Below are 25,290 nucleotides of genomic sequence, written 5' to 3' on the forward strand. Positions count from 1 at the left end.
ATACTTTTGTAAGTCAGAGAGAAGACAACGTGAAAATGAACAAAACTTAGGGTGCAGATGGCTCCATAAGATGGTCCATCACCTCCAAAGATTCTCCCACTGGATTCAATAACCTGGAAGCATTTCCTTCTTTGGGGGGAAAAAACATCGCAACCATCTGAAGTTATTTTCAGTAATATGTTACAAAGTTAGTCATTTTGTCTTTTGAGACATTGGTTTAAAGCTTTGTGGTCTGACGATTACTGCACATGCTCTTCTTTGCAATGGCAGCCTTCCAGATACAAAGGGTCAAGCTTGTTTGTGTGGTTGGCTCACTGTCACCTAAGAACTTCCCATCATTGCTTGTACTTTAAAGACATGATAATGAATGGGACCTACCAGCCCAACAAAATCAAGATCTCACTTTAGTTCTGATAAGCTAGAAAAAGTTAACTTAGCATAAGTAATTTAGGGAGAAGAGTGGGAAAAGAAGAGCATCATTTTGTTAGACCAATGTTGAAAATAATTCATCTAACATGAGAGAGTTAATGTTTCTGAATATGCACACACTCTTTCTTCTGAGCAGATCAGCTTTCTTTTGAGGTGAAGATAAAGTCATCGATATATTATTTTGGTGTTTCTTTAATGAGTGTTTCTGCCTCCGGAGCACATGGGCATACAGTAACCTTTATATTGATAGCAGAAGGCTCTGTTCTGTAAGTGGACGAGATAAAATAGTTCCTTTCCTTATATTTTGTGTGTTATTAATGTATGCATTGTTTTATCAGGAATGACTCACCAAAGAAGAACTATTCAATTCCTTCTGAATGATGTTTCACTTTGAAATTTGGGAATTATGCCTTATTTCATGACGAGTGGCCAGAGTGAATGATTGTTGCAATGATGCCTCGTTTCCCCATCTCAGCCAGCAGACGCTCATTTTTCAAAATGCTGGACTTTCACTTCTTCTTTGAATGTACACCATTTATGAAACAGCCACTCCCGTCACTGCCCTGATAACATTTGCAATAGCATCATCATTTATGTTGGCAATATCATTGCTCTCGGTCAGGTTGCAAAACAGCCAAAGAAACACATTTGTCATCTAACGCGCAAGTTCTAAGGAGAAGTGAACTTTAGTTTATGAATGCTTCCAGCTATGGCTCTCTTTTTCTTAAAAGAAAAAAAAGATCTTAAAAGGAAAATGAATTTTTCAGTTTGTTGGTTGAAATTTTGGGCATTGGTGTTATAAAGCGACGCAGTCAGAATCACCAAAACAGCACATAACACATGGAAAATATTACCTTGACCTGGCAAAGCTATTTTCATGTTTGACCACTACTTGAAGGATCCAAAGGGCACATTTCTAGAACAGTTTTTTTCTTTTACTTTTTTTATATTAAAATATAGACACAGGGCCTCACTGTGTTTCCCAGGCTAGTCTGGGCTCAAGTGATCCTTCCACCTAAGCCTCCCAAAGTGCTAGGATTACAGGTGTGAGCCACACCGCACCTGGCCTAGTTTATCTTTTGTCACAGTAAAATGCAATAAGAGATTTACTGTTGATGTTATATTCTAGATCTGTCTTAATTTGGTTTCTCCCTCAGTGCAGCTGCAAAAAGTGGTTGCTTATCACATTCTCAGGGTTTAGTGTTATTAAGAATAGTTTTGGGCTGTTATATGTAAGTAATTCCATACAAGCTTTAAGAATAGATACAATCGTATACATTGCTACTAAGAGGATACTTAGAATATAGGGAATATCTTTACAATTTGAGGGCATCGAGATGGATGTACGTGAATATAATGTGTAAATGTATGTTTTTTAAAATCCACATTTCTCTAATTACTAGTGAGATCAAGCATTTTGTCATATGCTTGGTGATATATAAAGTTACTTTCCTGTGAATTTATATATTTATTTTCTTATGATTCCCTCTTTATAGGCTTTGACCATTTTTCATTGTGTTGATTGCATATTTTTTATTCATCTTACTAATTTAAATATTATGCATGTGAACCCTTTTTGCTGCTTAGTGTTGCAAATCTGTTCTTATACTCAATGACTATTTTTCTTAACATCATTGACAGGATGTTTGGCTGAAAAAAAGTGTTAAATTTTTATGTACTTCCATTCATTAACCTTTCTCTTTATGGCGTCTAAGTTTACCACGATGCTTCTAAAGTCTTTCTCTACCACATTGCTTTGCATTTCTTTAGGTCTTCCTTATTGCCTTCCATAAGGCTTTATAGGTTTTTTTTTAATTCATAAAACGTTGATAAATTTCTCTTTAAATTGTTTAAGTATAGAAATTGAGATTATAAAATATAATCTATATTATATTGGAGAACTTTACATTTTTAAAATATTATTTTTAATCTGTATGCTTAGTAGGAATTCATTTTTCCCCAAGCGGATGCAAAAAGGGTCTAACTCCATTATTAAATACTTGATCTTTTCCTTGCCTATTCCAACTGCCACGTTTGCAATATATTATATTCAAATACATACTTAGTCCTGTTTCTGGAGTCCTTATTTTATTCTACCGATTTCCTTTACCAACATGACCCTTTTTCATCATTGCAGCTATAAAGTATAGCCGAGGCCAGGTGTGGTGGCGAATGCCTGTAATCCCAGCACTTCGGGAGGCCCAGGTGGGCAGATCACTTGAGGTCAGGAGTTCGAGACCAGCCTGGCCAACATGGTGAAACCCCTTCTCTACAAAAATACAAAAGTTAGCTGGGCTTGGTGGCACGTGCCTGTAATCCCAGCTGCTCTGGAGGCTGAGGCAGGAGAATCACTTGAACCCAGGAGGCAGAGATTGCAGTAAGCCGAGATCACACCACTGCATTCCAGCTTGGGCGATAAAGTGAGACTCCATCTCAAAAAATAAATAAAAAAAAAAATGTAAAATATAGCTTAGATCTGATAAAGGACATTCCTCCCCTTGTTTTTTTATTTATTTTTATTTTCTGGCTCTTCTTAGAACCTTTAGACCTCCTTACTCATCATCTGCATTTAATTTTCATATGGATTCTCAAATCTGTCTCTTCCTCTCTACTACCACTAATACTTAACTGAGCCTTTTTCCCTTGTTTAGATTATAGCAACATTGCAATCACCTTGACTGGCTTTCTTTCTCTAGTGTTGCCCAGTTTAGTCTACCCTCTAAACTCCCTTCGTAAGAAAATCTGATTATTTTGAGGACTCGCGTAATTTTTTACAACAGCTTTGTTGAAATATAATACACATACCATATAATTCACCCTTTTCAGGTGTACAATTTAATGATTTTGGTATACTCACAGAGTTGTGCAACCGACACTATAACTAATTTTAGAACCTTTTTATCACTGCAAAGAGAAACTCCATACTCTTTAGACATCACTTTCTAATGCCACCATCTTCCTGTGCTTTCCCCACCGAGCTCTAGTCAACCACTCATCTACTTTCTGTCTTTAGCAATTTGCCTATTCTGGACATTTCATGTATGTGGAATCATGTAATACGTGATCTTTTGCAATATGTGGCTTCTTTCACTTAGCATGATGCTCTCAAAGATCTATATTGTAGCATGTATCAATACTTCATTCCTTTTCTTAGCCAAATAGTTCTTTTACCACATTTCATCTATTCAGCATTAGATAGACATTTGAGTTGCTTCCACCTTTTGTCTGTTATGAATAATGCTGCTCTGAACCTCATATAAACTTTAAAATGAGTTTGTTACATTTGAGTAAAATTTCTATGGAGATTTATGGGGCAGTGGCTTATGCCCGTAATCCCAACACTTTGGGAGGCCAAGGTGGGCAGATCACTTGAGGTCAGGAGTTTGGGAGCAGATGGGCCAACATGGTGAAACCCATCTTTAATAAAATACAAAAATTAGCCAGCCATGGTGGCATGCGCATGTCATCCCAGCTACTCGGGAGGCTGAGGCAGGAGAATCGCTTGAACCCAGGAGGTGGAGGTTGCAGTGAGCCGAGATCACACCACTGCACTCCAGCCTGGGCGACAGAGTGAAACTCCATCTCAAAAATAGAAAACAGGTAAAATTTATATGGAGATTTTTGTTGCAATTACCTTAAATTTATAGATAAATTTAGGAAAAATTGATGTTTTTTTACAGGAAACTTGTTGTGGAGGTTTTTCGCATTAATGTAGCACTTATTTATTGCCTTCCATAAATTTTCTCATTTTCTTCATAAAATTCTGATGCGTTTCTTTTTTGTAATTTCTGTGTATTTTTTGTTTTGCAATTTTAAAGGGAATTTTTTCATTAAAATTTTATTTCATATTACATGGAAAAGCTGTTAATTTATCTATTGCTACCTTATATCTAGCTACCTTGAGGATTTCCCTTAAAAGCGCTCATGGTTTTTCAGTTGATTTTCTCTTAATTTACAGATAATTGATCGCATAATCTATAAATACTCAAAACTTATCTCTTTAAAATATTTATATTACTTATTTTTTAAAATTTTCTAATTTCACTGGCTAGGATGATAAATAATAGCAGCTATGGAGGCATATATCTTTTTCCCTATCAACTTTAATTTATTTAATTAGGAACAATGTTACAGCCAAAATTAAAGAAATCTAATAAAGAAAGAAAAATCACAGTAATCCCATGTGAAAACAAACTTTAAAAATAACTAACATTGGCCGGGCACAGTGTGTCGCATACCTTTAATCCCAACACTTTGGGAGGCCGAGGCAGGCACGTCACTTGAGGCCAGGAGTTCAAGACCAACCTGGCCAATACAGAAAAACCCCATCTCTACAAAAAGTACAAAAATTAGCCGGTCATGGTGGCATGTGCCTGTTGTTTCAGCTATTCAGGGGCTGAGGCACCAGAATTGCTTGAACCCAGGAGGCAGAGGCTGCAGTGAGCCAAGATCGCACCACTGCACTCCAGCCTGTATGACAGAGCGAGACTCTGTCTCAAAAAATAAAATAAAATAATGAGCATTAAGTTGATTATATATGAATAGAAAGACTGAGGAAGAATATACCCCAAACTGCTATGAGTAGTTCTTTTAAGGGTATGTAATTCTACATACAGGAACAAGGAGAGACAGGGGGACCCACCTTCCACTTTGTGCACATCTGTATAGCTTGTCTATTTGCAATTAGCATTTTCTACTTTTATAATTTTACAATGCATCCTAGAATAAAAGAGTACAAAGTGTGTAGTGACTTGTGTTTACATATAAAGATTGAGAGGTATGCCTTTTTTAATGGCTAAGGTGTAAGGTCTGTTCACGAAGTTCAATCTCAACTCTATTAGAGAGTTAAAGATTGGATAGAAGGAAGGAAGGGAGGGAGGAAGGGAGGGAGGAAGGAAGGGAGGGAGGGAGGAAGGAAGGAGGGAAGGAAGGAAAGGAAGAAGGAAGGAGGGAAGGAAGGAAGGGAGAAAGGAAAATGGATAGATAAAAATGTAGATATAGATATATACCCACTTACTGTTAAAACTTACTGTCCAAACACAAAAAGATGACCACAAGAGAGAAATAGGTACAAAGAAAAGCTTTACAAATTACACAAGTCAGAATTCCAGGGCAGGACAATTGCTGCTTATTATCTGCTTCCTAGGGTGGCTAGGAAAATGTGAATGAGGCGATTAGTTCATGGTTGAAGAGAATGTTAATTGCTCTCTAATGTCATCAGATCTTGATGATTTCCTGTCAAAAGTTCTTCCTTCTGAGACACTGTGGGAGAGTTTAGCAATCATAGAAGGGCATCTATGTCATTTGTCCCGGTATTTAGGGTGCCGCATAAATGACAGTAGTGCCATATCTTATTGTTTCCTGCATTTTGGAATGTGACTAATGTACCTTTTCCATTGTTCCCTTCCAGAATCTCCAATGAACACTCACCCAAACTCCAGATCCGGAGTCATAGTTACCTGAGGGCAGTGAGTGAAGTCTCCATCAACCGGAGCCTGGACAGCCTCGACCCTGCAGGCTTGCTCACATCACCAAAGTTCCGCTCCAGGAATGAGAGCTACATGCGAGCCATGAGCACCATCAGCCAGGTGAGGGCCGTCAGGGCAGCGGTGGTCAGGAGCCATTAGCGGCAGGAAGGTTAGCGAGAACTGAGAGAGCGTGAGTTAGGGAGGCAGTCGCTCACCCAGGAGACCATTGGGTCCTCAGACAGGAGGTCCAGTCAAGTGGTGCAAAGAGCATGCCATGTGTTCAGCCACAGTAAGCCCCCGGTATCAATGGTCTGCCAGGAGGTGGGGCCCTGTATAGGTGGATAAAGCACAATGAAGAGGGTCCTTGGAAATTCACTTGAGATCAGGAGTTCAAGATCAGCCTGGCCAACATGGTGAAACCCTGTATCTACTAAAAATACAAAAGTAAGCCTGACATGGTGGCACACACCTGTGATCCCAGCTACTCTGGAGGCTGAGGCGAGAGAATCACTTGAAACTGGGAGGTGAAGGTTGCAGTGAACCGAGATCATGTCACTGCACTCCAGCCTGGGTGACTTAGTAAGACTCTTTCTCAATTAAAAGAAAAGAAAAAAGAAAAAAAAAAAGAAAACTTTGACTTTTAAGCAAGCAAGAGATATGAATCTAACTTTGATGTAGGATAATTAATCTGGCCAAAAAAACATAGGAAAGATTGGAGAAAATGAGAAACTAGAAGCAGAGAGGCTAGTTTGGAAGACACTGTGATCATCAAGGTGAGAATTAATGTTACTGATGGTGGTGGTGACCATAGTGGTGATGTTGGTGTGTTGGTGATAATGATGGCACTGATGGTGATGATAGTGATGGTGATGGTGATGATGGTGATGGTGTTGGTAGTGATGGTGGTGGTAATGATGGTGATGGCAGTGGTAGTGGTAGTGATAGTAATGGTGATGGTGGTGGTGATGGTAATAATAATGAGTTATGATCACACCACTGCACTCCAGCCTGGGCAACAGAGCTAGACCCTATCTCTTAAAAGAGAGAGAGAAAGAGAGAGAGAGAGAGAGAGAAAACAGAGAACATAAATCAAGAGTTAGAAAGAATTAAAGAGAAATTGACGAATATCAAAAACAGACCAAGAACATTAGACATACAGATAATAGAAGTCCCTTCAGAAGAAAATCAATGGAACAGAAAAAGTAAGAAAAACAATGAATTTTTTTAAACTTTCCTGAAATAAAAAGTTGATTTGAAGCTACATAGTGGAAGAACATACCATGTAAACACACCATGTACCTGAGAAATTGACCCAAAGCAATCAACATCAGGGCATATTCTGGTAAAATTACAAGACTTTAAAGAATTTTTTAAAAAACACTTTGGATTTCTAGACAAAAAGAGCAACTGACTTAATAAAATGAAAACTGAGTTACCATTGGACCCTTTAACAACAATGGTTTATGCTGGAAGAAAATGATGTGTGTAGCATTTTAATACACTCAAGGAAAAATATGTGAATCAAAGATTTTTATATCTAGAAAAACTGACTTTCAAGTATAAAAGGTACAAACTGTTATAAGCATGGATGCATGCAAAGAATATTGATTCCATGAACACATTCTGAGAAATGCACTAGACAATGAGCTCTAAACCAGCCATATGAATGAGCAGACGTAAGAACTACAGATGCTCCTCTACTTACATCCCTGATAGACCCATTGTAAGTTGAAAATACCATAACTCAAAAATGGGCATTTTGTAAACATGATGGATGTGAAAACAAAAGACACAATATCCAAAAAACGCTGGACTGGCAACACAGTGCACTTTGGAGTATCAGTTGTTTATCCTTGTAATTGCATGGCTGAGCACCTACCCAGAATCTCGAGATAATACTAAACTACGTATCAACAGCCCAGAAAAAGATCTAAATTCAAAATTCAAAGTACAGTTTCTACTGAATACATATCAATCTTGTATCATCATAAAGTAGAAAAAGCGTAAGTCAAACCATCATTAGTCATGGACCACCTGTAATAGCAAACATTAAACACAATTATGTGTAGAACTAAGACTAAATGAGCATTCACTGGTTGGGGAGCATAATAGGTTTATTTGCTCTGACGATATAAATACAGCACAATTATTTAAAAATGAGAAAAGAATAGAGGGACCACGTATAAAATGAAATTGTTAGCTCTTTAATCATATAGGGGCAGGGGTAGTATTAGTAATGTTTTCTGTGCATATATTATGGGATAAAGTAAATGGATAGTTATAGAATATTCCAATTCCATCATCTCCTGTGTCCTTGAGAACCAAGATTCTCAGTATGGAATAAATATCTAAGAATAAACATATATAGAAGAGGTTGCATAAGAACCCTATAGTATTTATATCCTAGTTCTTCCCACTGAAAAGACCTAAGAACAGTGATTAACCCAGTAGCAATGACAGCGTATCTTCCTAGTACCCAGATTGTGTTCTTGTGACACCATTTCCCACTAAAAAAAGAAAGGGCTTTTCAGAAACATACTGATTCCAGGACTGGGCAGGAAAGGTTTAAGTGGAGTTTAGAATATTTTGTCATACCAGATATCAAAGAAGTTCTCAAAGATTACTACTTTCATGTCAAAAAGACCCCCAAACCAACCTAAAAGGCTCCTACTGATGAAAGATGGCACAAATTTGAGTTCACTAAGGATAATTATTTCAATTAACTGAAAACCATCAAATATTTTTAAATCTATGAGTTAATGTGATATTTTTAAAAACTGATTACATATGGAATATAAGAGAAAAAAATTTATCTTGAAAATTAGTAAATAAAGAGGGGAAATCAGGCATTTATCCTACCATTGCTATATGAACTAAATCATTAAGTAAACAAGTAATGTGTAAGAGAATATTCCAACTAGTAGTTGTAAAAGTAATTATAGAATATTGCATTTTACAACTCCCAAGGACTAACAGATCTAGGCATTGAGCATAGATAACTCCTAACAACATAAAAGACAGACAAACTAGACATAATGTGCCTCCTGATGAAATAAGCACATGACCTCTAGCCTTGCCAGAAAGATTGAACCTGCATCTGATCAAATCTCTGAATCTGGATTCCAATTTTCAGGCAATACAAAATACAGAGGAACATGATGAACTCCACCATGAGTATGAAATCGGCAAAATCCAGACTACGGGAACCTCTATGGGGCAAACAACCTAGATTCTCAATAGATAAATCAAAATAAGTGTATGTTAAAGGTGAATTTTTAAATCTATCAGATTTTTTAAATGGGTAAGACAAACCAGAGCCCAGGGATCCACACTTGGGTGAAAAAAAAAAAAAAAAAAAAACATAAAGAAATGCATGAAAGTAAACGCAATAAAACTCAGGGTATTAGTTAAGTACTATTAGAGAGACAGTAGAGATTGTGAATATTGGGGCATGTGGAGGGCTTCTAGGGTGTCTGGAAAAGTTTTGTTTCTTGATCTGGGTAGTGGTTCCAAGGTATTTGCCTTATTATAATTCATTAAGTTATATATTTATTTTGTATGGTTTTCTGTATCTGTGTATAATGAAAATAAAAGGATAAAAGGGAATGAAGAAGAATTCTATGAAGAACATAAGTTTAGCCAGGAGCCATAGTTCACACCTGTAATCCCAGCACTTTGGGAGGTGGAGTTGGGAGGATGGCTTGATGGCTTGAGACCAGCAGTTTGAGACCAGCCTGGGCAACATGGCGAAACCCTGTCTCTACAAAAAAAAAAAACAGCCAGGCATGGTGGCGCAGACCTGTAGTCCCAGTTATCCAGGAAACTGAGTCAGCAGGATTGCTTGAGCGCAGGAAGTTGAGGCTACAGTAAGTCTTCTTCGTGCCACTGCACTCCACCCTGGGTGACAGAGCAAGACCCTATCCCCAAAAACAAAAAGAAAAAAAGAATGTAAGTTTAACCTAGAGGGTTAAGAAAAAAAACCAACAAGTTGCAGAATTATATTTACTATGTAATTCAAGTTTTATACAAAGTAGAAGAGGGGACATATATACTATCTAGAAAGATAGTCATCTGAGTTTAATGGTTGTTACCTTGACAGAGATAGTTTGCTATCTCTTTGTAAAGCTAGGTATGTTGATTAAAAGGGGGAAAAAATGAATAAATTATATACATATATACATATATTACATATGTCTATATATATACACACCCATACATGTGCAGATGTATATAGACATACACACATATATATTTGCTTTATTTTTGGCTTTGAAATAATTGCAACCTTAAAAAAGAGTAACACGTGTAATACAAAGACTCCTGTATATCCTTGACCCAGATTGAAATGTATGGATTGTTGAGATATTGGCTCACTTGCTCAGTCTTTCTCTCTCTCGCTCCATTTGATAGCTGCAGATACATTCCTTTACCTCTAAATGTATGTCCATGTATTTCTTTAAAAGCAAGGATATATAGAGATATAATTTTCTAATATGGACACACATAGTTATTATCCTGGAAAATGTGCAGGGATTTCACATAACAAATTAGATGAAGAATGTGAAAATAGCATTTTTAAACTGTAAAGAATTATTATTAAACAATGCATGTCTCTTTCTATTGATATGCCTTAAGGTAATTGGTCACTTTTATCTGAAGTTTAAATAAATTAGTCATTACCAGAGCACAACTTCAGATAATACAAAATGAGGAGACAGCCAAAAATTGTAATAGTTTTCAGTAAGCGTTCAAAACCCAATTGTAGTTTAATTTGTTTAATTCTCAGTGCCTCATGAATTTGATATTAGGAAAATACAGATAAGATGTCCTGGAAGGTAACAGAAAATTGAGAATGCTCCCAAATCTCTAGCAAGTCAACTAAAAAGTGAGAAGTTACTGGAACATCTAGTCAGGAATGTTGTTTCTTAAGTGGGGCTCAAACCTAATATAAGTTATATACAGGAGGAATATAAATCAATAAAAACTTATTCTTCAAAAAAAGAGGGCCCCCATTTCAAAGATTTTTTTCCAATTACACCAACTATTTCTGTAGCAAATTTTTAAAATACATTAATAAACAATTTATGAATCATATCAGCTTTTTTTGTTGTTGTTCGTTTGTTGAGACAAGATCTCTCTCTGTTGCCCAGGCTGGAATGCAGTGGTACAATCAGGGCTTCCTGCAGCCTCGACCTCCCAGGCTGAAGTGATCCTCCTGCCACAGCCTCCCAAAGTAATAAGTGTGAGCCACCACACTCAGCCCATATGGGCTTTTTATAAAGAAGACTGAAACTGGTAAATAGTTTGAAAATCTTGATGGCGCTTTTCAAGATTTTGACATATCTGAGTTTAGTCTATTTTTGTGAAAAATGTGAGTATCTTGCCAGAAAATATAGGGCATCTTTCCATACCTTGCACTAAATTAAGCTTGACACTGAAATTATTTGACAAACTAGTTACTTCAAAAGGCACTGTAAAAATACTCATTTCTAAAATGTTTGTGCTAAAAAGTTATACCAAAATACATGAACTCTGACAATGGACTGATAAAATTCTTCTTCAAGTTTGCGTTTATAAATAAGAACATCATGCACTGGAATAAGCCCCACATTTCCTTACATTCTACAAACAATGCCCTTTTTCTTTAAAATGTAATCAAAGCTGATGGTGACAGCTCATGCCTGTAACCCCAGCACTTTGGGAGGCCCAGGCGGGTGGATCACTTGAGGTCAGGAGTTCAAGACCAGCCTGGCCAACATGGCAAAACCCTGTCTCTACTAAAAATAAAAAAAAAAAAAAAAAGTAATCTATTTTCGGAATTATAAACTGGATGCCATTCAATTATAGCCTGTAACAGAAAGGAAATAAAATGCATTTGAGCTTAACATAACCAGACGCTGCTTTTTCTTCTGGGGATTGAAGTTCGCAGATGCTTGGAGAGGTTGGTCCTCCACCAGGTGGAGGCGAGTGTCTCAACGCCTGTGTCTGCCCGCAGGTGAGCGAGATGGAAGTGAACGGGCAGTTCGAGTCTGTGTGCGAGTCCGTGTTCAGCGAGCTGGAGTCGCAGGCGGTGGAGGCGCTGGACCTGCCCATGCCCGGCTGCTTCCGCATGCGGAGCCACAGCTATGTGCGGGCCATCGAGAAAGGCTGCTCCCAGGACGATGAGTGCGTGTCCCTGAGGTCGTCCTCGCCGCCGCGCACCACCACCACCGTCAGGACCATCCAGAGCAGCACGGGTGAGTGTGCAGGCCCGCAGCCAGCCTGGCCTCTGTGCTGGCTGCGGCACGACTGTCCCCAAAAACTGTGCCCTTGCTGTCATCATGCATAGTTGCCAGGAACAAGATACCACCCATGTCCTACAAACCAAAGGTTTTCCTTCCCTATCTGCCTCTATCTCCGCCTCTGGCCACTCTCCCACACCTCCTTCCCAACCCCATCTCTGGCACCCGCAGGGGAAACTGCAACTACAGCACCATGAGGGAGGGACAGCACAGCCCAGCGGGGAGGGACTTCCAAAGTCCCCACACAGGTCCTAGGAGCTGATCCCCGCCAGCTCCTACTCCCAATGATTAGGCTTGGCCTTTTAGGGCTGTGACCCTAAATGAACCAGACACCCTACTTATGACCCATCACAGAATTGAAATGACTGTTTTATTCCAAGATAGCCACAAAGTGACTATCCCAAAAGACCTGAAATATCACTGTGAGAAATAAGAAGGAAGAAATGGATGACCCGTAATATCGATCGCACATTTTATGAGTTTTATTTTAACAGAAAGCAGATTTATTTCACTATTTTAAAACTTCTATCTGTCCCGTATAAATAGCACCTCCTTTTCCCTCTAAACTGTATTTAAGTGTGTGTGGTTAAACTGTATTTTTGTCAGTAGATTTTAGGCACAGAGACACAGAAAAGCTTAACGAGTTTCCGTGACACTGGAACCTGCATAATAATATAGCCGTGGGCTATGTATGACAATGTGTGCATATGTATTATATATATAACATTTGAGTTCCAAAAAGAAAATCCCACTGTTTAACTAGGCTTAACTTTATGATTGAACTCAGCATAACTTCAATATAGAACATTCTACAAGAAGATCATCAAACTTAGACTCAAGATAAATAATGATGAATAAATTAGAAAGAAAAGCCTGTGTCAGAATATTATATCATTCCATTTTAGTGCTAGGTGCATCAAATGTCAGTAATTATCATTCAGTCTAGAACTTTTGCAGGCTTAAGAGTTAAAAGGTCCTCACATCCAAGTTAAAATCCTAGATATATGGAATTGAGGTGATAGTTTTATTTAAAATAAATATACGGGTTAAACAAGAGGAGTTCATTCTTGAACACCGCAGACTGAGATCTCAGTGTTAAGAGAAGAGATGCTTCCAGACCTTGCATTGGCCAGGCAGCTCAGCAGGGAGCCCAACAGCTCAGACCCTGGCTGCCTACCTCCAGACCAGAGATGGTGGATGTCTGTATGTTCTTGATCACTAGGAAATTCTCCAAGAACAGCCACAGATTAATAAATTAAATGAGAGTTATTTATGAAGAGAAAAAAATAATTTCTTTTGAAAAATCAACCATGAGCATGTTTGTGTGTGTTTGCATTCATGCAGTGTGATTTGGAAGGTCTGCCCTGTCCCTGTAGTGTATCATTATGTCTTTTGGTGTGTCCCATTTTCACCACCCCAACCCAACACACAACCCGTTCCCAGTGTCTGGTCCATTCTTCTGTATGATGAACTCATTGCCTGCTAGTTGAAATCGTTCCTTAAATATGTAAAATGCAGATTCTGGCCCAGAAGTCACAAGGGGTGCTCTCAGGAGAACAGTCAGGAAGGAAAGGGCTGCTGGCTCACTCCTTTACCCTCAGGAAACAGTGTTGCGGATAAAGTAGCAAAAGACTTGGAATGGTTTTTCTCTGCTCACCTGTCGGATTTGCGTGTTTTTGTCATTTTACTTATACTTCCTGCATCAGCGCCTGTCCCATGCTCTTCACTCCAAACACACAGGGGTCTGCCCTCCTAAGACACTTCTCAGATACTCTGGAGGCTCCCAGAGCTCAAGCAATAGAGTTGCCAAATAAAATCCAGGTCGTCCAGTTAAATTTCAATTTCAGGTAAAGAGTGAATAATTCTGCTGGATAGGTATATCCCAAATATTGCATGAGAAGTACTTATATACAGAACTATTTGTCATGTTTGTAGTAAAGAGCGAATAATTCTGCTGGATAGGTATATCCCAAATATTGCATGAGAAATACTTATATACAGAACTATTTGTCATGTTTGTAGTATTTTCTGAAATCCAACAAGCCTATCAGGGCAGGAGACGAATGAGCCCTGGGAGGGTGTCTCCTGTTGTTCCATTTTGAATCTGAGTTGAATCTAAAGGGCTTTAGCCAGAAATGCTATGTAGGAAAACACCCAAAACGGGGAGAAGTGAATCCAGCTGCAGAGACGGGATCGCGTTCGCTTCTTCCTGGGCTCTATGAATCGCATCCTAAGTACGGAGCCACCTCCACCTGCAGCTCTCCTGGGGAAGGCTCCAGGCTTGGCTGCCCCTGCAAGGATTTAAGGGCAGAAAGGTGTGACTTGCCTCTGGGGTTCGTGATGGATAAAATGCCGAGTGTTTGCACAGGGCAGCTGTACTTCACCCAGAATCATTAAACTAAACATAATGTGTCATCTTCACAGGCATGGAAGAATAAACAGTTTTAAGTACTAAACCATTACAGTAGATTAACTAAGTAAGCACATAGGATATTTTTCCAATATTACCTTTCACAGTTTCTCTATGACATGAATTTGTTCTTTAAAAATTCATTATTTTATGATATGATACGGGTCTATGCCCTTTATTCTGCCCTTCCTACTACTCCTGTATGCTATTTCTCTCTCTCTCACACACACACACACACACGCACACACACACACGCATTTCCTTCTCGTTTTCTCACATGATCTCAGTACTGTCATATTAATTTTCTTCCTCGTTTCCTTTTTACATTGAATCAAATATAATTTCCTGTAGAAAAATGCAGAAAATTGATTTTCTTACAAGACCTACTAATTTTTGAAAGAAAACACTCATCTATGAAAATTGGGAAATGACTTTGCTCTAATTTGATTGATTTCCCCAGATGCACGGGTCAGATGCACATCTCGGTTTAGCAGGACTTGATGTAGATGTAGATGTGTCCTTTTGCCTCTCTTCTCTGCTCATTATTTTCAGATACTCACAGCAGATTTTGTTTTTACTAAACTTACTCTTTGTCCAGAAAAAATTCCTCATTTTGTCCACTGCACTTCTTAGGCAGAACTTCTCTCCACAACAGTCCACATTCTGAATCTTTGACATTTGGTCAGCTCATTTTAATTGCTCACATTTTCAGCAAAATATGCTATTAAATCTTTCTCTCCCAGCCTTGTTCTTTATTCGTATTCGTAAAATGAAATCACTGACAAGAGTCTGATGCCATAGGAGAGAATTATGAAGATGGGCTCAGCTCTAGGTGGCCGCAGGGATCCTCTAGCTATTAGTAGGTGAGCAAGGATGAATGGAGATAGCTCAGCAAATCAGGACAAATCAGGGATGAAGTTACAGCAACTTAAAGTTATGCTTCCTTGGGCTTATTGACTTCTTGGCTTGTCTAACTACGGTAGAATCTCAGGTTCTTTCAGCCTATAATCTACTTCAAGCACCCAGATTTCTCTCCATCCAATAGACTCAACAAGTTTTCATATAAACCACAGTGCCTGGGACTACTAGATTAATATTAGAGGAGGAAGTATTAGAGCAGTTAATATTACAGTAAGAATATTAGGGTAGGAAAGTAGAATGAAAACATGATTCAGTTAATATCATGACTGAAAAACAAGAACCCTTGCCTCAGTCATCTAAAATATTTTAGGTAACAGTAGAACTTGATGCTGGAAATACACCCAGACCTCCACTTCAGAGGACTGGATTAGGCCTGCCTCTGAAGCAATACACCAATGCAATTGTATGGGTTCAAGGGGAAGTTTTTGTTTTACTTCCTGTGCTGAATATTTCCTAGGACCTATCAAAAGGTATTATCACACTGTAGCTAGGCAGACTTGTATCTGGTGATATCAGTAGTCTGAATAGGCAGAAACATTGTCTAATAATCATACACGGTGATCTAATTATTGTCTAATAATCACACATCCGGCCAAATACAAGCACACACTCGTAAATGTACCGGAAAAAAAAACTTCAAAAAGGACACAAAGTAAATCATTTGCAGTGGTTTCCCAGAAAGTAGTAGGTGGGGAGAGGCAGATGGTAAAGAGATAGGGAGATATTAAAAATAAGTATTTATGACTTTTTATGATTTTAATGCCAAATATAACATTTGAATAGAAATAATGCTCTTTGATAGAAGTAGGCAAACTATCATGATGTATATTCTCTGGAGGGGTTTTCTGTTTGTTTGCTTTCGGTATTTTGAGACAGAGGCTCCCTGTGTCACCCAGGCTGGAGTACAGTGGTACAATTATAACTTACTGCAGCCTCCACCTCCTGGACTGCAATCCTCCATCTCAGCCTCTGGAACACAGGTAGCAGGGAATACAGATGCGCACCACCATGCCTGGCTAAATTTCTTTTTTTCATTTTTTGAGATGGGGTCTTGCTCTGTCACCCAGGCTGGAGTGCAGTGGTGCAATCACGGCTCACTGCAACCTCCGCCTCAAGTGATCCTCCCACCTCAGCCTCCTGAGTAGCTGGGATTACAGGCGCATGCCACCACACCTGGATAATTTTTTGTATTTTTGGTAGAGATGGAGTTTCACCATGTTGGCCAGGCTGGTCTCAAACTTCTGGGCTCAAGTGATCCGCCCACCTTGGCCTCCCAAAGAGCTGCGATTACAGGCGTGAGCCACCACATCTAACAGATTCTCTGGTCTTTTAAGAAATTTCTTCACTTTGAAATTCCAAAGAAGCTTTATGTAGCAATAATACCATTTTTATAAAGAGTAAATAGGTTCATTTGCCACACTGTTACTCTTAAAGTTTGGCCTCTGTGCTATAATGTTTTTTTTTTTCCTTTTTAGTTTTTTAATGTTGTGACAGGGTCTTGCCTTGTTGCCCAGGCTGCAGTGCAGAAGTGTGATTATGGCTCGCTGCAGCATTAACCTCCCAGGCTCAAGTGATCCTCTCACTTCAACCTCCAGAGTAGCTGGGACCACAGGCACATGCCACCATGCTCGGCTAATTAAAAAAAAAAAAAAAAAATTTGTATAGACGAAGACTTACTATGTTGCTCAGGGTGGTCTGAAACTCCGGAGCTCAAGTGATCCTCCCACCTCAACATCCCAAGGTGCTGGGATTACAGGTGTGAGCCACTGTGCCCCACCAATACTCTAATTCTCTTATTAGAGAAATTTCTTAAACAATGATGGAGTTGAACTGTTCTCCTCTCCTTCACATAGTTCAGGAAGGGGAGTAAGGACCCAGGGTACAGTGTCCCCCATTCGAAAGCAGTGCTTACCCTCTTGGATGTAGCTTGGGACCACAGTTACAGAAGTATTTACAGTTTGATGTTTGTAACAGGAGAAATCATATTTTCCTCTAAGTTGAGACACGTTCTTCCATCTTCCTAGCTTACATCCTCCCCCATTCCTGGCAGCTCTGAGACGCTTGCTCAAGCCTTGCTTAATATAGCAAAAACAACTAACGTTTTCATCAGCTGAGGTCAGAACTAACATTCAGAAGGTTCTCCTGAGGGTTTGGGTCTTCATTCCGAATCAGTCATCTTACCCAGGAGACCACACCTCACCCACCTTCATACACCCCACACTCCAATCCCACACACACTGCTCCCCACTCCCCCTAACACAAACCCTAAACCCTAAGCAGAATGACATTAAGATAATAATTTGTATTTGCAGTACGCACAGCAGGCATTCAAAAATGGAAGAAGAAAGGAAAAGCTGCAGAAAAATCTTTAAGTACTCCACAAACTGCACAAGCCACAGATGATTGAATAATCAAGGTAACTTTCCTAGGGAAATAGCATTGCTATTAAAACAAGTTGAGTCATCAAATATTAGCAGTAAAAAAACTTCTACATCATCCAGGCTAGTGGTCTGCAAACTATAGCCTGTGGACCAAGTCCAACGTGCTGCCTGTTTCTGTAAATTAAGTGTCATCAGCCATAACTCACACCCATTTGTTTACCTGCTATCTGTAAACAGAAGTTTCAGCAGAGTTGAATAGTTCCCTCTTTTAAAAGCTGAGTTGAATTGTTTGTGCAGAGTAGTCTCTGCAGGAATGTTTTGGTCCACAAAGCCAAATACATTTATTATGTGACCCTTTACGGAGAAAGTCTGCTCCACCTATCTAATTCATTGAACCCATTCGAAGGTAAGGAGACTAAGGCCCATAGTGGTGAACCTCCAGCAGGAGGCAAAGTCAGAATAAGAAGCTCAGGTCTCTCAGTAAAAACCCCTTCCTCTGGTGCCCAGCTCTACAGATTATTTATTGCTTGAGTATGAAGTTAATCTGAACTTCAGTTTCTTCAAGTATAAAATGAGATTACGATGCTGATCCTCTTCCCAGCATTAATGACCATTTTTGGAGAATTCTTCCAGTTCAGAAAAAGCTCACTTCTTTCTGCCAAGCACCAAGTTAATTAATAGATCCTTGTTATGAAGCAGGGAGGCAAAGGTTCAGAAGTTGAAGGGACAGATATCAATCAGAAGCTTTCTGAACAAAGCACCTTTCTTTTCTATTCAAGATAAAATCAAATAATAAATATTCAGATATTGCCTGGACTGGTTCCTTGTCTCTCTGCTAATGAGTTTTCCTTCTTTGAATCTCTCCAAGTGGAACTGGAGACATCGCGTACTTCCACCCTTGCAGGCTCAGATGAAATAAAAAAGAGCAAGATTTATGACACAACCCACTCCTCTTGAGAGGCAGCTTATCCTTGTCCGCTGTTACATTAAAGGAAACTGACAGTGATGATTTTCAGGAGACTTTTGGTTATAACTTTTCCTTTCTTCTTTGGGGCGCGCGAGGTGGGATTCCTCTATAATATTAGGAAGTCATAAAAATGCAAAAGTCCTATCAGACACAGAGCGAGATTTAAAATCTGAAGAATACCATCTGCTTCCACCTCCTGCAGTTGTTTGGAAGCGCATAAATCACCTCTTGGGAACGGAGTGCCAACCTTGAGGGGCTATGCCTCACAGACAGCCAACAAGCAAGTCCACCGTTGCCCACATTCGGGGTTATTGAATGGCAAACAGTGAAGGGGCTTCCAGGGTTTTATGGCACACTGGCCTTAAAGGCTGTTGTGAGGTTCACATGAGATCATTCATAAGGAAGCATTATGCAAATTACAAATTAGAATGCCTCTACTTTGGCTTTGATTTGAAATCTCTCAATCTGGCTTAGTTTAATAATAATGATAATAGCTAACCTTTAAGCACGTATTATTTGACGAGCATACAAACAGCTGCATAGATTATCTAACGTAACCATAATGCATACTCTATGAGTTCTACATGGTATTATTTAAATCAAACAGAGAAAAAAACAAATAAGACTTAGAGGGTTTATACAATTTGACCAGGCCCCACAGCTAGTAAGTGAAATTCTCTCTGTAATCACCAATAAATGCCTTGGCAACTATGGTATAATCTGAAATAATTTAATACAAATCCATTTCTGGAATAAAAGGCCTAGGAGCTGTTTTCTTTCATTCTTTCCTCTCACAAATATGCATCTAGCTTCCTGCCATATTTGAAACCTGTATTTTCTATAATAATTTCTGAAAAATTCTCCTTTTTAAAGAAACATTTGTTCACATATTATTGACGTGGCCTCTCATGTTGGTTTGTCTGTGAAATATCTGTTTAAAGAAAAAGATGTAAAAAAATAGACTGAAATTAAAGTAAATTTTTTTTAAAGCCTATAAAAGGAAAATACTCTCTGAGTTTAAAATTTCCTGTTACACTCAGTCGTTTTGACATTATGTGTACTTGGAAGATCAAATATCCAATCCCCTGATCTAGTAGTCATGGTGGTGTCAGACAGCACTAAATGGAAAAAATAATTTTTGCCAACTCATGCGTAAATTAAGCAGGTGGCAAATTCTGTTTTGAGGCTGATGAAGTGGTCAGGTATCTGTGCCCTTGGGTTAAGTGAAAAAATACTAAACTAATGTAATTCTGATCTGACTGGTCTCTTGATTGAACTGTAGAGCAAAGACGTGAACAAGAGCAACTCAGTTACAAAGGTCAATCAGAAAACATAAACTAGAAAAACAGGCTCTCTCAATGTGAATCTTTATCATTCACTTTTTCCTTTATGATACCTCCACAGGCACCTTTTTTTTTTTTTTTTTTTTTCCTAGAGGCAGGGTCTCACTCTGCCGCCGCCCAGGCTGGAGGACAGTGGTGCAATCCCAGCTTACTGCAGCCTCGACATCCTGTGCTCAAGCAATCCAGTAATCCTCTCAACTCAGCCCCCAGGGTAGCTGGGATTACACCAGGCCCAGCTAATATATATATATATATGGTTTTTTTTTTTTTTTTGAGACAAGGTCTTAGTCTGTTGCCCAGGCTGGTCTCAAAGTCCTGGGCTCAACCAGTCCTCCTGCCTCAGCCTCCCAAAGTGCTAGGATTACAGCTATAAGCCACTGTGACTGGCCCATAGGCACTTTTATGATGGAAGAAACTGCCATTTAAAAAAGACTTCATAATCCACAGTTGTCTGATCCAGTTTGTATTAAACATTAACAAATATGGCAAAGTAATAGCAGTTGGAAACTGTCCATGTAATTAATACTGGCAGTTGGACAATGCTGCAAAGCCACTTTAAGAGCAACATTATTCAGCTCCAGGTGGTAAATCCAAGACCTGAAGTTTTGTATTTCTGTCTATACCTACTGCCACTGACTTTCTGTCAAGTTTTCAGGGCAAACCTTTCCTGCTGCCAAGTGTCCTTGATTAAGAACAGAGAAGACCAAAATGAATAGTACCATGATTTTACTATGTTGGCATTTGAAACAGTCTCACATTTATTTTAATGACAAATCAATGATCGTGTAACTATGACGATCATTTTGAAAGCTTTCTTTGCCATCTGCTGGTGTCCTACTGACATGCAATTTCCACCAACATACAAGAGAATTTTTCTTTTGTTTTACTTACTTTTTACTTACTTTTTTCTTCCAATTATCAATATTACTGAGAATACTAATTTTAATTCTATAACTTCTAATTAAACTTATGGAAGAAAATAACTAGTCTAAGTTATCTCTAAAAATATGACAGACTGTCAAAGTTTAATTAGCTTTTATCCCTAGAATATTTTGTGATTTCAAAGGGGTACATAATATTATTAAACTTAACAGTGATTAACCAGTTTCATGTTGTAGAGATGTAAATCTGACAAGAAGTATCAGATCTAATCAAGACAGAAGTTCATCCTGAATTTCTGGACAGGACTGCCATCCTGTCTCTCTTCAACTCCAACCTTCAATTTCTTTTTCACCTAACATTCCATTACATATTTGCCCCACAATGAAATTTAAAATTTGTGAAAATTAGTGGGTCCACCTCATCCACTACATTGCTTTTGAAACCCTTTCTCTTTTCTAAAATGTTGATTATGGCCAGAGAATCACAATGATACTTTGATGTTTGCTTTTATCATTTTTGAGAAACTTCTTTCAATCATCTTTTATTTTTATCTTGTTAATTAGAAATAATTATAGATTTATAGGAGATTACAAAGATAGTACATAGAGGTCCCTGTACTCCTCACCCAGTTTCCCCAACAGTTACATCTCAACAATATCAAAATCAAGACATTGACATTGTTGCGATGTGTATGAATAGTTTTTTTGTTTTTTTTGTTTTTGTTTTTGTTTTGAGACAGAGTCTAGCTCTGTCACCCAGGCTGGAGTGCAGTGGCCCGATCTGGGCTCACTGCAAGCTCCGCCTCCCGGGTTCATATCATTCTTCTGCCTCAGCCTCCCGAGTAGCTGGGACTACAGGCACCTGCCACCACACCCGCCTGACTTTGTATTTTTAGTAGAGACGGGGTTTCACCATATTAGCCAGGATGGTCTCAATCTCCTGACCTCGCGATCCGCCAGCCCCGGTCTCCCAAAGTGCTGGGATTACAGGTGTGAGCCACTGCGCCCGGCCGAATAGTCCATAATTTTATCATGTGTAGATTTCTATATCCACCACTATAATCAAGATGTAGAACCATTCCGTCACCACAACGATCTCCTAGTATCCACATTTTGCCAGTTGGGTGAAGTATAGAAACCTTACCTCCCTTCAAAGTCTCTTTGCCCTCTCCCACTTAAAATTGTGTTCAATATTTCCTACACATACATGAAGAGTCACGTCGCACAATGTTATATTTTTGCTTCAAATGTCAAATATAATTTAGAAACTTTTAGAGAAGGAAACTCTATTGTATTTGCCCATATTTCTTTCCCAAATTGTCAAATTTGAGAAATTTTCAGCCATTATTTCTTTTTTTATTTTTTTATTTTTATTTTTTATTTATTTATAAATTTATTTTTATTTTTTATTTTTTATTTTTTTTTGAGACAAAGTCTTGCTCTTGTCCTCCAGGCTGGAGTGCAGTGGCGCGATCTCGGCTCACTGCAAGCTCCGCCTCCCGTGTTCAAGTGATTCTCCTGCCTCAGCCTTCCCAGTAGCTAGGATTACAGGCGCCTGCCACCATGCCTGGCTAATTTTTGTATTTTTAGTAGAGACGGGGTTTCACCATGTTGGCCAGGCTGGTCTCGATCTCCTGACCTCAGGTGATCCACCCGCCTCGACCCCCCAAAGTGCTGGGATTACAGGCGTGAGCCACCACACCCGGCCATCTTCAGTGATTATTTCTATGGCTACTTTTTCATCCCCCTTCTTCTGAGATTCCAGTGACAAAAATGGCCACAATTCTCTCAATGGGGGTTTTGAGCAGGGTGGTTTCCTTAGAGGCGGATAGGTGGTTAGGCACTGTTTCATCTCCATCATATAACATTATCTGCTTGTTGAATACAAAAAATATTTCTTCCACGCATTCTAGAAATGCCCCCATCAAATATGACCCAACTTTCACATGGACAGCCGCAAATGGGAGACCAAAGTTACACTGAGCCACTGTACCCAGCGCACAGTGCCTCTTGTTGGTATAAGACCATGCCTGGCTGATTTTTTTTATTTTTAGTAGAAACAGGGTTTCACCATCTTGGCCAGGCTGATCTCGAACTCCTGACCTCCTGATCCACCCACCTCGGCCTCCCAAAGTGCTGGGATTACAGGCGTTAGCCACTGCGCCGCCCCTTTTCTGGTTTTATTGATAATGCATTTACCGTATCCCTTTAAATGAAAAGAATGTTGACATAAATCCAGGTTAAACTGACACAAATTAAAGCAACTTTCTTTTTATTTAAAAATTGGTAACCTGAAACATGAAGAGCTGTTCTCATTCTCAGAAAAAGAGAATGAGAAACTCACAATCCAAAAGCCCGTATCACTTTCTAAATTAGTTAAATAAACAGGATGCAAGTACTTGACCTTGGCACGTAGCAGTCTTGAAGTTCTACCACTCTAATGTAAGATCTCAGCTACTACCTTGGGACCCTACAAGGAGTTAAAGACTTTAAACACCAGTCACTTTGTAGCTTTGCAGTGGTTCAGCAATTAACCATCTAAACACAGAATCTATAGTTCTTGTACATAGAATTTGACCCATGAATATCTGCTAATTGAGAGGTGAGAACATAAGATTTCCTCTGGAAATGCGCTGCTCCAGTGAACACTGTAGCTTTCTGGGATGACTGATGTCTCCACAGAAGCAGAAAATCTTTACTGGTTTTTCAATCACCTGAAAATAAACCACCTCCTTACAGAGAGAGTGGGGTGGTCACATGTTACCCCAAACCATTTTGAGGAACAAAGTTTCAATAATTTCTTACTTGGAAAAAAAGAACTTCTAGAAATGGGTGATAGCAAGAATCTGAGAGACTGGTAAGTGCTAACTTCTGCAGAGAAAGCCTTCCTTTCCTTTTCTTTCTCAGGCTGTTCATCCACTTCGTGTTCTTTCTCTACACTGTCTTGTCCAAAGCCCCATGGAGGTGAAATTCCTACCCACCCTTCTTTCTTTTTCCCTCTCTTATCTGTAAATAACTAAGTGGTGCTAATAGAACCTCGGTACTAACCTGGTCTCAAATCTCTGTCTATAAACATCTAACTAAAGAGACTTCATGGACTGCTGATCACATTTCTAGAGTGAATATAAAACTATGAGAAAATCTATAGAGAATTTGCATCAACGTATATTCTATTTTTTCTAGTTTTCTTTTGAAATGCATCATATTCCAAAAGGCTTACAAAATAGTATAAAGCTGCTAGAATGGAGGTCTCTTCCCTGTTTTGAATCTCCACAAAAAAAAGAAGAAAAAAAAAAGGCAAACTCACACTCTTTGCACCAATCTAAGCCATAAGAAACAACCCAAGTTATATGTAAAAATGTCTAAAAATTTTTTTGAAATTTTTTTTTTTTTTTTTTTTTTTTGAGATGGCGCCTCACTATGTTGCCCAGGCTGGTCTTGAACTCCTGGCCTCAAGCAATCCACCCACCTCCGCCTCCCAAAGTGTTGGGATTAAAGGCACGAGCCACTACGCCCAGCCCACAAATGTTTTAAAAAGTTTATAATAATATAGGGGCCAGGCGTGGTGGCTCACACCTGTAATCCCAGCACTTTGGGAGGCTGAGGTGGGCAGATCACAAGGTCAGGAAATCAAGACCATCCTGGGTAACACGGTGAAACCCCGTCTCTACTAAAAAAAAATACAAAAAATTAGCCAGGCGTGGTGGCGGGTGCCTGTAGTCCCAGCTACTCAGGAGGCTGAGGCAGGAGAATGGCATTAACCTGGGAGGCAGAGCTTGCAGTGAGCCGAGATCAAGCCACCGCACTCCAGCCTGGGCGACAGAGTGAGACTCTGTCTCAAAAAAAAAAAAAATAATAATAATAATAATAATAATATGGGAAGGGGAAGGACTCTGATATTATATTAAACTAGAAATCCACAGGACATGGGAGCAGTATCCAAAATAGTGTGTTTTTGTACATACACACATAACTCAGAATGTGTCAAGAATTTTTGCTAAGGAAAAAAAAAATACTAGAAGGAAATGCACTAGAATGTTAAAGTGGTTACCTTTGATATTGGAACCAAAATGGTTTTGTTTTTCTCCTTATACTTTAGTTTTCAAATGTTCTGAGGTGTGCATGTTTCACTTTTATAATAAAAGGAAAAAAAATTGAGACAGGGTCTCACTGTCACCCAGGCTGGAGTGCAATGATGCAATCACAGCT

At 39.1% G+C, this 25,290-nt stretch overlaps 1 protein-coding gene across 4 annotated transcripts in view; it reads left to right on the forward strand.

Moving 5' to 3' along the window:
- Positions 1–25,290, forward strand: part of DLGAP1 (DLG associated protein 1) — a 310,310-nt gene that overhangs the window by 72,525 nt on the left and 212,495 nt on the right. For all 4 annotated transcript variants that reach the window (XM_031658924.1, XM_031658926.1, XM_031658925.1 and 1 more), the window contains exons 3-4: positions 5,840–6,017; positions 11,893–12,133. In XM_031658924.1, the coding sequence (XP_031514784.1) occupies positions 5,840–6,017; positions 11,893–12,133 (419 nt within the window). The remainder of the gene's footprint in view (positions 1–5,839; positions 6,018–11,892; positions 12,134–25,290) is intronic.

Source organism: Papio anubis, chromosome 19 (genome assembly GCF_008728515.1).
Source record: "Papio anubis isolate 15944 chromosome 19, Panubis1.0, whole genome shotgun sequence".
Classification (NCBI taxonomy): Eukaryota; Metazoa; Chordata; class Mammalia; order Primates; family Cercopithecidae; genus Papio; species Papio anubis.